Consider the following 14,110-nt stretch of genomic DNA (forward strand, 5'->3'; position numbering starts at 1 on the left):
GAATAACATAGTACCAAGAATTGGACTAGATGTGATTTGATCAAAGCCAAGTAAAGAGCAAGTAGTACCTCCCTCATTTGAGGGAGTCCCCCTAGTTCTGATATTCTCTATTCTAAGGGTCCTCCCACCTCTGACATTCTAGGTTCTAAGCTTCCTCCCAGCTCTGAAGGTCCTGTTCTAAGGACCCTCCCAGCACTAACATTCTCTCTTGTAAGGATGTGACATTCTGGATCCCAAGAACACTTCCCTATCTGCCTCTTACTTGTTCTAAAGACTTCTTATTTTATGAAGGAAGCAGCTGAGGTCCAGAGAGAAGAGTGAAGTACTCCAAGGTATACTAGTGCTAGCAGAGGTTAGACTAAGAGCCTTTTTCCAGGCTCCCCATCTAGTCCTGTTTCCCTTGGACCACATTGTTGCCCTACTTGTTCTTCAGTGTAGTGGGGTAACTTCCCTCCAGGGAAGACTTCAGACATGGAAGGCAGAGTATCTACATCTGGGAGATGCTATCCTCAAGTCTGAGACAGTTCAAATCATCTCTCCTTAGTAGGGAAACAGAATTCATCGAATCTCGAGAATCCTAGAGTTACAACTGCAAAAGACTTCAAAAGATATTGAGTCCAACTCCCTGTTCTTAGAGGGAAAATAGACTTAGATGTGTGAAGTGTTCAAGGATCTGAAAGTAGTAAATAAATGCTCAGAGCAGAATTTGAACTTGGGCTTTTCCAATTCCAAGTTGAGCTTTACCTACTAAGTTGGATTGCCTTTCAGGTCACTGAGCCATTGATACTTTACTGTGAAAAGTGAGGGAGTCACAGATATGCTAAAAAAAAAAAAGACCAAGGACTTTCCACAGCTATTTATTGTGAATAAAGTAGACAAGGAGGGAAGGGACAGGGGAGAGAGATCAATGGAAATATTCTTGGTCAGGGTGAATTGTCTTTAATGGTTTCATGGATCCAATCCACATATTTGCAGACCTTGGTATAGACACCTGGCTTCCGGCTGACAGCACAAGGGTCTTGGCCCCAGGAAATGATGCCTTGAAGTGTTCCGTTGCACACCAAGGGCCCCCCTGAATCACCCTGTAGGAAGAGAAAGAGAAAGTTGGCCTTGAGAAACTGACCCACCTAAGGATGGGCATCCAGAGAGAGATAGGAATGGGAATGAAGGAGGTGGTATGGGTGTGGGAATGGGGATAGGAGTGAAGAGTGGAATGGGGTGGGGAAAGAATGTAGTTAGGGATTGGGCTTATGTTCTTGCAGACCTGGCAGGAGTCCTTGCCCTCCTTTGTGACGCCGGCACACACCATGGTATCTGTGATGTTCCCAGGATAAGCCCCTTCACACTCCCTGTGATCGATGAGGGTGATGTTGGCACATCGAAGGGTATGGGGGAGGGTCACTGTGGAGGCAGAGAGGCTGTGTGTGAATGACGCAGCCCTCTCTCACTGAGGCCCTTCCCATACTACTCTGAACTCTAAGCAAGGTACTACATTCCCCCAAATGGATGGATCCTGGATCTGTCTGGAGGATGCCTGGGCTTGAGAGAAGATATTTGCCCTCCCTTTTCACCATGGGCATCTCCAGCCTGAGATACTCATCAGCTTTCATCCTCCTCTTTTTACCACATTGTTTCTTGGCTATCTCTTCCCTCTGCACCAGTACTACCCTCACTGAATCCCTCAAGTCTTCATGGGTCTTCCCATATCTCCCTACGCCTCAAGTCACCCTATTTTGCTGTTTTATGCCTTCCACACATTCCCTTGTCCCTTGTCCATGTTGTTTGTCCCTTGTCTCTCTGCTTCCTTTTGGATCCCCTCTGCATATATTCCCTTGTCTCGTGTGTCTTTCTCATAGCTCTTGGTACCCTAATATCTCCCACCAACAAAATAAACCCACATAAGTCATCAGCATTCCTATATATCTTCAACACATCTCAGCAGCAAGAATTAGAAAGAGAAATTCCATTTAAAATCACCTCAGACAATATAAAATACTTAATCTATCTGCTGAGACAAACACAGGAACTATATGAACACAACTACAAAATACTCTCCACACAAATAAAACTAGATCTAAACAATTGGAAAAGCATTGATTGCTCATGGGTAGGATGAGCTAACATAATAAAAATGGCAATCCTACCCAAATTAATTTACCTATTTAGTGCCATACCCATGAAACTACCACAAAAACTTTTTTACTGAATTAGAAAAACCATAACAAAGTTCATTTGGAGGAACAAAAGATCAAGTATATCCAGGGAAATCATGAAAAAAATGTGAAGGAAGGAGGCCTTGCAGTCCCAGATCTCAAACTATACTATAAAGCAGTGGTTATCAAAACAATTTGGTACTGACTAAGAGACAGAAAGGAGGATCAGTGGAATAGACTTGGGATAAGTGAACTCAGAAAGACAGTCTATGACAAGCCCAAAGAGCCCGGCTTTTGGGACCAAAATCCACTATTTGAAATTGCTATAAACTATATAAAAACTGCTGGGAAATTTGGAAGATAGTATGGGAGAGATTAGGTTTGGATCAGCATCTCACACCCTACACCAAGATAAACTCAGAATGGGTGAATGACCTGAATATAAAGAAGGAAACTATAAGCAAATTGGGTGAACACAGGATAGTATACTTGTCAGATCTTTGGGGAAGGAAAGACTTTAAAACCAAGGAAGAGCTAGAAAAAATCACAAAATGTAGAATCAATAATTTTGATTACATCAAATTAAAAAAAACTTCTGTACAAACAAAACTAATGTATCCGAAATTAGAAGGGAAGCAACAAACTGGGAAACAATCTTCATAACAAAAACCTCTGACAAAGAACTAATTACCCAAATTTATAGAGAACTAAGCCAATTGTACAAAAATCAAGCCATTCTCCAATTGATAAATGGGCAAGGGACACGAATAGGCAATTTTCAGTTAAAGAAATCAAAACTATTAATAAGCCTAATGTCTTCCCACCATCTCCTCCCATGTTCCTGTGTCTCTACATGTCTCTTTGTATCACTTGATATCTCCCCAGGCATTTTCGTCCACCCATTTCCCCTTGCAGAGTATCCCCATCCCTCAGAGAGACCCCTACACTGGGGGCTAGTGGTGGTGCCCCAGCCGGAGATGAGGCATTGGGAGCCAGCAGTGGCACAGTCCTCAGGCAGGGCTAAGGGCTTCACGCCCCTCGTCAGCATCACCGGGGAGTTCATCTTCACCAGCATGATGTCATTTCGATGGTCCTTGTTGGGGAGGCTACCATTGAAGCCCGGGTGGGGGAAGGAAAGGGTTGCCATCCGCTTCTGTTCACAGCTGTCTGGTCGCTGAAGGTTATGTTCCCCCAGGTAGACCCAGTACTGGCTACAGGTGGAGGGGAGGAAGGAAAGATGGAGAAGACAAGTCAGAGTTGGGGTACAAAATCAGGGGAGATGGGGTGGGAGGAGTGGGGCAAGATGGGAGAAAATGGTTAGAGCTGGGAGAGAGATATAGAAGAGAAAGGAAAGGAAGAAGAAGAAGTGGTAGAAGACTAGAAGAGAGAGGGCAGCTAGGTAGCTCAGTAAATTGAGAGCCAGGCCTAGAGACAAAAAGTCCTGGGTTCAAATTTAGTCTCAGACACTTCCCAGCTGTGTGGCTCTGGGCAAGTCACTTTAGTTCCCCATTGCCTAGCCCTTATCACTCTCCTGCTTTGGAAACAATACATAGTATTGATTCTAAGACAGAAGGTAAGGGTTTTTTTTTTTTTTCAAGAACTGATGAGAGATAGAAAGGAAACAGAACTAGATAAGGAGAGACATGAAGAGAGGGGAAGGATAGATTGGGGAGGGGGAAGGAAAGATATAGTAAGACTAGAGAAAAAGGTGTTGTTCCAATGGAAATGGACAGAATCTAAAGACTATAGGCCCATGAGGGGGCATCTAGATGGCCAAGTGGATTGAAAGCCAGGTTTACAGAAAGGAGGTCCTGGGTTTGTCAAACTGGGGACTTCTAGATTTCCATGTTGACAGGTTCAAATCTGACCTCAAATACTTTCTAGCTGTATGACTGTGGGCAAGTCACTTAACCCCCATTGCCTAGCCCTTACCACTCTTCTGTCTTGGAACCAATACACAGTATTGATTTCAAGATGGAAGGTAAAGGTTAAAAAATTTATGAATTAAAATTTTAAAAGAATCCAGAGAAAGAACTGTGGGAGTAGAAACAGAGAAGAAAAACATTTGTTTGATCACATGGGTTGGTGGGGATACCATTGGAGATGTAGACTCTAAACAATCTCCTAGTATAGATATCAATAACATGGAAATAGGTCTTGATCAATGACACATGTAAAACCCAGTGGAATTGAATGTTGGCTTGGGGAGGGGAGTGGGAGGAGGATAGGGAAAGAACACAAGTCATGTAACCATGGGAAAATATTCTAAATTATTTAATTTTTTAAAATAAATTAAAAAGAATAGAGAGTTTAACAGGTCCAGTGTTCCCTGCCCTGTTCAGGCCATCATGCCTGGTTCTGAGTGCCACAATTTAAGGACATTGATAAGCTAGAGAACATTTAGAGTAAAGAGTGGTAAAGGCTCTTGAGCCCATGCCATATAAAGATCTTTGTTTGGGGCAATGAGGTGACTCAGTGGATAGGTCAGGCCCGGTATGGGGAAAACCTGGTTTCAAACTTGATCTCAGACACTTCCTAGCTGTGTCATCCTGGACAAGTCACTTAATTCTATTCATCTAGCCCTTGCCCTTCTGTCTTAGAATTGTTACTAAGACAGGAAGTAAAGGTGATTAGTTAGAAGAACTGGGGATATTTAGTTGGAGGAAGAGAAGACAGTGAGAAGAAGAGAGGAGAGTGGCATGATTGATAGCTCTTCATGTATTTAAAGACTGCAGTGTGGGCAGGCAAGCTTATTTTGTTTGACTTTAGAAGGCTGAACTTGGCCCAATGGATAGAAGTCACAAAAAGCCAAATTTGAGTTCAAGGTCAGGAAAAATTTGCTAACAATAGAGCTATGCCAAAGTGGGATGGGCTGCCTCAGGGGGTAGTGGGATCTCCCTCGATGGAAGTTGGCATGCACAGGCTGGATGACCACTTGGTGGGTAGGTTGTAGCAGGGGCTCTTTTTCAGAGATGGGCCTCTGAGGTTCCTTCCAAATCTGAAATTCTGTGATTCTGCTGAGGAAGAAATATGAGATACTGAGTTATAGATAGTAGAGGGGGGATGGGGGTTGGGTACAGATAAGAAAGGCATAAAAAAGATGGAAGAGAGATAGAGATGGTAGAGGAAGAATTGAGGATGGATGGGGGGGAATGGAAGGAATCAGTATTAAACATGGAGAATAGATACTAAGAGGAAAATGGGAGTTAGAGATGAGCCGATGGAGAAAAAACCAAGGGAGATAAAGGAAGAGATGGTGAGATGAAAGACATAGGGCAGAGAGATGAAAAGACACAGGGTTAGATGATGGGACTTGAAGTTATGGCAGGGAACGATTTGGGAAGAGGAAGAGAGAGAAAGATGGTGGAATGTAAGAGAAATGATGATCAGAGTTGGAAAACAGAGAATGAAAAAGGAAAGATAAGGAAATAGGCAAGAAAGAAATATGGGAGTCATGAGAAAAAGAGACCCCCCCCAAATAGTTAGTTGAATCCCAAGAAGAAAAATAGTGCTTCAGCATCTTCATTCCCAATCCCCATTCCCATCCCGATCTCCAGCTCTCCCTCCTTCCCCATTCCTATCTCTGAACTCTCCCTTTCTTCCAGTCTATCCTTATCACCATCCCTGATCCAAGTCCCATCTCCATCCCAGGACCCCAGCCTTCCCCTCCCACCTCCCCGCACCCACGGCTTCTTGCAGTGAGCTGCGGTGAGTAGCCATTGTCGATTGATGAGGGTAGCCCCACAGTGCAGTCGAGACTTCTGAAACAGTGCGACCTGCCAGGGCTGGGAGTGAGCTGGACACTCATACCCCTTTATAATTCTTGTCTCTGCTCGGCCACGACCTAGGAGGGAGATTGGGGTCAGCCATCTGGGGAAAAGACAGGAAGGGAAGGGGAAAAGATAGGAAGAAATGGGGAGAGGGGGGAATGTGGGGATTGGGGGATAAAGTGAGAAGACCTGGAAAGGGGGCGCAATCGAAATAAGGACTTCTTAGGGGATGGGGATGGGAATGAGAAGAGATGCAGGGATCTGTAAAGATTGGGAAGAAAGTAGGGATGAAGTGATGGATATTCCCATCCATCACCACTCTGCTCACATCATTTCTCACCTGTCACCAGGGCAAGCACCATTAGGGTCAATAGAGGCATGATCTGACGTGGGAGAGGAGAGAGCCAGGTCCTAAATCCTGTCTGGAGAAATGTAGAAGCCAGAATGCTGTGAAGACAGCAAGGGAAGCAAGGCTCCTCTTGTCCCTTTGCACACAACCCTTCCCATCTTGTACTCTCTTCAAAACACCTGCTTGCCCCCTCAACACATGCCAAGGAGTTAGCTTAGAACTAACAATTCCACACCCCAAACCCCATACCTCACACACCTCTCTTCCTGGGAGATTCAGTCGTTATGAATACAGACTGAAGAACTGAGTGGGCTAACAGTTCCCTTTGCTCTGGGTGAGAGCTAGAGGAGTGGAGCCATGTGGAAAGGGTTATTGACTCTTCCCTTTCATTTAATAATAAGATTTCAGAGTTGGAAGGTACCTCAAGGACATTCAAATACATTCCATAACTGAACTGAATCCCTGTAAAACATACAAGACCAGTTGGTAACCCAATCTTTGCCTCTAGACTTCTAATAAGGGAGGACACACTATTTCTGGGGGAAGTCCATTCCCATATTGGCTGGCTCCAAGGATGAGGAGATTTTTCTTTACAAGAAACCTCTATCTGTCCCTCTGCAACTTCTTCCCTCTGCTCCTATTGATATCCTATTGATAGTTGAATATACCCACTCTCTCTCTCTCTCTCTCCCTCAGGTGATAGTTCTTAAAATACTTGAAGTCATTTCATGCCATAAAATCTGAAATCTTCTAAAAACTTAAATTTAAGAAGAATTGAAGATTCTTAAATTCTTAAAGAATCTTAGCATCTTAATTCTGAAAGAATTTTGACTTCTTAAATCTTACATTCTTAAATAATCTTAAATTTTCCCCTTCCCATTCTTTTTCACTTCTCTGGTATCCCTCTTGCTTCTACTGCCTTCCTTACCCAGCTTCTCTTGAGTATCTTGTCTAGCTCTCTGCTGCCCCCTTTCCCCCTTTCATTTTCCCCTAAGGGGATAAAAAAGAAATTAAAATTTTTCAATCTTAAAGATTCTTAAATTTTTAAAGAATCTTATATTCTTAATTCTTAAACAATCTTATCTTAATTCTTGACTTCTTAAAGAATCTTCTTATATCTTAAATTATTTTTTAAACCCTCACCTTCCATCATAGAATTAATACTGTGTATTGGTTCCAAGGCAGAAGATCTATAGGGGCTAAGTAATGGGAGTTAAGTGACTTGCCCAAGGTCACACAGCTGGGAAGTGTCTGAGGCCAGATTTAAACATTGGACCTCCCATCTCTAGACCTGGCTCTCAATCCATTGAGCCATGCAGCTGCCCCCTATCTTAAATTTTTAAAGAAGCTTAGCTTCTTAATATCTTAAATCCTTAAAGACTCTAAATTTTTAAATCTTCCACCTCTTTAAATCATCTCTTCTCCAGGCTCAACATCTCAGATTCCTTCAACTGATCCTTGTACTTCAGGATCTCTGGTTTCTTCTGCGTCTTTTGAAATGCTCCAACTTGTTTTTGTCCTAAAAGGTGGTATCCTGGGCTGTACACAACACTCCAATTGTCTGACCAGGTCCCAAGAAAAAGGGGTGATCAAGTCCCTTATCCTGGACTTTAATTTTCTTACAGTAGCCCTAGATCATTTGTTTATTTTAGAGACCATATCCCTCCATGGAGGAACATTAACCTTGCAGCCCACACCCACAGCAATTAATCAACAAATTCTTATTAAGCCCTTCTTATGAGACAGGTACTGTGCTAAGCCTAGGAGATACAGAGGGAAAAAATGTAAAAATAACCCTTTCCTTCAAGAAGTTTATGTTCTACAAGATGATTTCGGAAATAACTGGAAAGACCTCCATGAACTGATGCAGAGTGAAATAATCAGAACCAGGAGAACATTATACACAGTAACTGAAATGTTGCAGGACAATCAAATGTTATAGACTTTGCTATTATTAACAGCAATACAATGATCTAGGACAATTCTGAAAGACTAATAATAAAAAAGAATGCCATCTACCTCTAGAGAAAGAACTCTTGGACTATAAATGCAGATGAAGACATATGATTTATCGTCACTTGTTTATTTCGGTAGATGATTTGGGGTTTTGGTTTGATAAGATTATTTACTTAGAAAAATGAATAATCTAGAAATATGTTTTGCATGATAATACATGTATAACCCAGATTGAATTATTTGTCAACTCTTGGGGGGGAAGAGAGAAAGACAACATGAATCATAAAACTTTGGAAAACTTAAATTCAAATTTGTTATTAAAATAAAATAGATAAAACATAAAAAGAAGTTATATTCTAAAAATTTCCAACCTTTTCCAAATAAACTATTATCTAATTATGTTTCCTTCATCTTATACTGAAACTGATTCATGAATTGGTAGGCAAGGTTTTACTTTTGTCCCTAGTAAATTTAATCTGATTTGACTTTGTTCAATATTTGAGTATGACAAGAACTGATTATACCCTGTTTCTGAAATCCATAACATTTCTCTCCTTCCTGGATTTCAGTCATCTACAAAGCTTATATGTGTACCACCTCTGCCATGTATAAACATGCTAAATAGCCCAAGACTAAGCATACACTAACTGTAGGATCCCAAGCAAGTCATGTAACCCTACTTGCCTCAGTTTCCCCATTTATAAAATGACCTGAATAAGGACTGGCAAACCACTCTAATATCTTTACCAAAACAGACAAACAGACAAACTCAGATGGAGTCTGGAAGAGTTGGACACAACTGAAATAACAATGAAACCCAGTCTTTTCCATTTTCCACTGGAGACCTCTTGCTTTGTTGACATTAAATTATTGGCAACTGTTCTGTGAATCTGGCCAGCCAACTAGTTCTGAATCTATTGAATTGTATGCTCATCCATTCCACATCTCCATATCCTTTGCAAGAATAGTATGAGATACATTATCAAAAGCTTTACTTCAGCATTCCACTTTTTTACAAGTTTAGTAATGTAGTCAGAAAAAGGAAATTAATTTAGTCTGGTATAACCTGTTCTTAAGGAAGCCATGACAGACCACTGTCTCCTTCTCTAGCTGTTCATTACCATCCTTTGAATGTTATTTGGAAATCAAGATCACTGGCCAGCAATTTGCAAACTTCACTGTCTCTTTTTTTTTTTTTCATCTGGATAACATCTGGGCTTCTTCAGGATACATTATTTTTTTTTCATTCTCCACCTCTTTCAAATGACAATCCTTTCTGCCTAGCCTTTTAGCTTTCAACAATGTAGTTTATCTATTCCTAGTAAGGTCAACTCATCCAGGGCCATTTAAGAATTTCCTCCCATTTTCCTACTCAAATTGAGTATTAACTCTCTGTTTGCCATTTTTGTTCTGCCCTTTCCAGTCCACAGACTATTGTCTTTAGCAGAGAAAACAAAAGCCAATAGATACTGAGTAGCTTTGACTTCAGTTATCTCTTGCAATCTAAGTAACAATCTTATCCTTTCTATTTTCCCTAATACAGCTTTAAATATATTTGGATTTTTAAAAAAAACATTTTTTTTGTTGTTAGCATTATTTGGCAGCTTCTCCTTCCAAGTTTTAGCATCCCTGATTCTATTCACACAAAACCATACCATGCTTCTATGTTCCTCCTATTACCTGTCCTTGCTTTATCTTCCAAAGATGTCTCTCAAAAACGAATTTAGATGAGCTCTCTATGCATCCACATCCTTCCCTTGAGATAATATTCTCTTTTCAGTTTCATGATTTCATGTTCACAAGTTTCCTATTCCTCCAGAGTTGTCTTTCTTTCCTCATCGAATTTAAATGCACTAAGCCCTATGTGTCCTATCTCCTTTCCCTAAATCGGGAGTCCATGTCAGATTTGACCTGTCTTTCCTCCCTTTCTAAGATGAAGTAGCCACTTTCCTTCAAGGTCATTTCCATCCTAACAATTAGCTTTCCTGGGGTGTGGTGGGACAATAAAAATCAGATCTACAAGAAAAGTTTCCCTTGTTAATTTATTATTAATTGCCTTGTTAAAATTTTTTAAAAAATTAATCATTTTTTCATTAAATGATTAAATTTATTACATCATTACTATGGAATTTCTTAGTTCTGTTTTTGTCAGAGGATACTCTGATAATTGTCTGACATCTTATGTCCCTCATCCTTACAACATGCCAAGCTTGTGATGTTTCCTGAAATCTTCATCTGTTCCCTCTTTTTACTTGGGATGTCTATATTATCCTCCAAGGACAACACGGAACAGTGTGGACTCTATTGATTTTCATCCAAATGCTCAATAGCATGTTCCTTCCTTCTGATTTTTGGATTTTTCTACATCAATATATTGGTTGTGTTGAATCAGGTTTCAGCAGCTGGGATATTCTACTCCTCTGTCTATTTTTATATCCTTCCCTTTTTTATCCCCTTCTTCAAAATAATCCCTCTTTCCAATTCTTTGGCTTCTATCTCTTGCTTAAACTGCTCCATCATCTGTTCAATCTCTTTCTCCCAACTCTGTCCCTCTATTTCCCTTCTGTTCCTTTATATCAAGCACACCTTCATCATCTTCTTTCTATCTCCTGCTAGTGTCCTGTATCAAACAGGTCATTCATACTATACTGCATCCTTTTCTCCCCTCCCTTCTTTCCCAATTTTTACCTTTATCTACTCTAACCCTTCTACCTTTCTTTTTCCTTCATCTTCTTTTGTCCCTGTTCTTTCTCTATAATCCACTCAATTCTCTTTCCCTTCCTATCTATCTCCTGGTCTTTTTTCTCTTTCCTTCCTCCTCCTTCTTCTTTTTCTTCTCTCCCTCTCTGTCCCCATCTGTCTCCTTTTCTCTCTCCACACACCCTCCCCCCTTAAAGAAATAGACCTTCAAAGTTCTGGATTTGCAATACTGTATTCATTTACCCAGAAGCACCTGAAACTCTACTCCCAACCATTGCTAAAAAAAAGTACCCTTCAAAAGTGGGTGCAAATGCTTTGATGATGTACTCTTTGTGCTAACAGGATGATGTGAAGTAACATATTTCTGACAGTTTTCATTGGGTCAGCATGTTTGGAAAGTATCATTGTACTGTTCTTTGGTAACCAGCCATTCAGCTAATTGGTGCATTCTGTTCCTATTCTTTTTCTTATCTAGTGATGCCACAGTTTATCCCCTAACCCTTTCTTTTCTCCACTGGATTAGGAAAAAATCAGAAAAGCAAGATCTTCTGAGTGGTAGAGTGGACTGGGGGCAGTAATCCCTCTCCAAAGATTGTGAGAGCTCAGAAATAAAACAAAGCCTTAAGAAGGGTTCTGGAGTTCACCTTGTTAGGAGATCTCCTGATCACCCCCAAGATTCTTTTTTTTTTTTTACCCGAACCTTCAGTCTTGAAATCAGTGCTGGGTATTGGGTCCGAGGCAGAAGAGTACTAAGGGCTAGGCAATGGGGGTTAAGTGACTTGACCAGGGTCACACATCTGGGAAGTGTCTGAGACCAGATTTGAACCTAGGACCTCCTTTCTCTAGGCCTGGTTCTCAATCCACTGAGCTACTCAGCTACCCAACTGCCCCCTCCAAGATTCTTTTTCATTCCCCTCCTCTTCATCTTCAGTACTCTCTCCTTATCTCCTCCCACTCTGTCCCTCTAAGTTCTTCATGCCCCCTTTTCTCTTCTATCCCCATTTCTTCTCTATCATCTCTCCCTCTTTGCACCTCCCTCCACACCGCCTCAACTCTTAAACTTTCTCCCTCTAGCTCAATTAGAGAGAGAATATATGCGTGTATATACATATACATACCCAGAATCCTCTGTGGACTTTAAAATGCTAGGTAAATGCTGGCTCTTGCCATTAGCAGGCTTCCTACTTTCTCTGCCCACCCCCAGGTACCTCCAAGGCCGGCTAGTCTAACCTGGACATCAACAGTGATTTCCTGTACCAAGTCACTGACAAGAGATCCCTCAGCCTCCCTCCGGAGACCCCAGGTAGGGAGAGACTCCCTACACAGAGGCAGTGGGCGGAGTTCAGTTCCTGGACGGTTGGGCTTCTTAGGAAGCTGCTCTACTCATTGAGTCAGCATCTGCGGATGTCTCTGAGGCGCCCACCAGTGCTCCTCTAGACCTCTGGCCTGGTGCTGAGCAGAGTAAATGAAATCTGGCTCTCTTTCTCCTTCCCCATCCCATCCCCACTTCCCTTCCCCATCCCCTTGGAAGGTTAATTTGTGTCTGCTTTGCGTAGGTCCCTTAGGAAGGTCACCTTCTTGAAGGCCAAGTAGCTTCCCTTTGGTCTTTTTAACCCCAGCACCAGGAACAATATAACTGCCTGGAAAAGCATAGTAACCTGGCAGACAGATCATTTCTCCTCTCTCAGTCTCTCCTTGCTCTTCATGGGCTCCCCTTTATCCCCCTCCTTTTTTTTTAGGCAATGGGGGTTAAGTGACTTGCCCAGGGTCACACAGCTGGGAGGTGTCTGAGGTTAGATTTGAACCCAGAACCTCCTGTCTCTAGACCTGACTCTCAATCCATTGAGCTACCCAGATGCCCTCTTTATCCCTTTTTTATTCGTCTTCTAGGGCACACACACACACACACACACACACACACACACACACACACACACCTCTATCGGCTCCGTTCTAAGCCCTCCCGGATCACTCCCAGGCCAGGCCAGCCCAGCCCCAGTCCCTCTCCCCTTGGACACATCCTCGGGTCTCTGCAAGTTCCCTTTGGCCCTCCCGGTCTCCTGGCCCCAGGGTGGGCGGGTCTCAGTTCTGAGAGCCCCGCCTGGGGAGGGCCTGGCCGTGTCCCAATTTGCCCTTTCGGGGGCGGGCAGGGCCAGGCACTCCGGGGTCAGGGGGTCAAGGAGGTTGGGGGCAGCTGGACCCCAAGTAGCCCGTAGAGAGCCCCGAGCCGAGAGGCGGTTCAGGTTAGAACGGATGGCCTCCAGGGTACCTTATGACTGAGATCCTGCCGTGGGGGTGGGGGGTGGGCAGAGAAGCAGGGCAGGTCCGAGGGGACGGTCCCAGAGTACGAGAAAAAGCGAGGCTGAGAGAGCCGCCGAGACTTTGAGAGACCCCAAAGGCCTGCGAGAAACAGAGATCGGGAGAGACGAAGGGGAGAAACCCGGGGAAGCCCAGGAGAGGCATCAGAGACCTAGAGACTACAGAGCTCAGTCAGAAACGGGACTGACTGGGCGCTCGGGCGCTGGGGTCTGGGAGACGGAATTTGAGAAGCGCAGTGGGGCGATTCCCCCCAACCCCCTCCGGCTGAGCTCACCTGGGGGTGGGGGTGGGCCCACGGGCGGCCTGGGGCGGGGGCTGGGGCGGGGGGCGGGCGGGCGGCCTCCCTAGGCGGTGGTGGTGACGGCAGCGGCAGCGGCAGGGGCGGCTGGGGCTCTGGCTCAGACTCGGGCTGGGGCTGGGGCTGGGGCTGGGACAAGGACGGGAGCGAGTGCACTTTGCCGGCGGGGGGAGGCCGGGCCGGGCCGGGCCGGCGGGCGGGTCCCACGATGACTGAGCCCGTCGGGGCCGGCCTTATCTGCGGGGGGGAGCCCCAGGGGGGCGGAGTATGCAGGGGCCCGCCCCCCAACCCCCAGCCCGGCCGGCCCACCTCCGCGCCTACCTTGGCCTTGACAGCTGGGGCAGCCCCATCAGCCCCGGCTTACTAACCTGGGCCTTGGAGGCGGCTGCGACGCCTGGATCCCCCCTCTCGCCTCCATCAAATCTCTGGCCAGGCTTGTCTTTCGGTCTGTTTCTGACTCGTTTGTGCCTCCTCTTCCCTCTCTTACATCTCTCTGAGGGTCTGCCTCTGTCTCTTTTCTCTCTGTCTCTCCGTTTGTGTCTTTACCGACTTTCCGGTCTCTATC

At 44.1% G+C, this 14,110-nt stretch overlaps 1 protein-coding gene across 5 annotated transcripts in view; it reads right to left on the reverse strand.

Moving 5' to 3' along the window:
- Positions 1–841: 841 nt before the first annotated feature.
- Positions 842–14,110, reverse strand: part of LOC100012135 (kallikrein-11) — a 13,941-nt gene continuing 672 nt past the window's right edge. Inside the window, exons 1-6 of one of the 5 annotated variants that reach the window (XM_007492170.2) lie at positions 13,914–14,110; positions 6,264–6,345; positions 5,841–5,997; positions 3,099–3,364; positions 1,265–1,401; positions 842–1,082 (exon numbers count right to left, since the gene is read on the reverse strand). The exon at positions 13,914–14,110 is cut by the window's right edge and continues 462 nt beyond it. In XM_007492170.2, coding sequence (XP_007492232.1) covers positions 924–1,082; positions 1,265–1,401; positions 3,099–3,364; positions 5,841–5,997; positions 6,264–6,303 — 759 coding nt within the window. In that variant the 5' untranslated portion in view covers positions 6,304–6,345; positions 13,914–14,110 and the 3' untranslated portion in view covers positions 842–923. Of the gene's footprint in view, positions 1,083–1,264; positions 1,402–3,098; positions 3,365–5,826; positions 5,998–6,263; positions 6,352–13,521; positions 13,754–13,913 lie in introns of those variants that run through there. The other 4 variants (XM_056796950.1, XM_007492166.3, XM_007492167.2 and 1 more) reach the window with 4 other exon arrangements.

The sequence above is a fragment of the Monodelphis domestica genome, chromosome 4 (genome assembly GCF_027887165.1).
Source record: "Monodelphis domestica isolate mMonDom1 chromosome 4, mMonDom1.pri, whole genome shotgun sequence".
Classification (NCBI taxonomy): Eukaryota; Metazoa; Chordata; class Mammalia; order Didelphimorphia; family Didelphidae; genus Monodelphis; species Monodelphis domestica.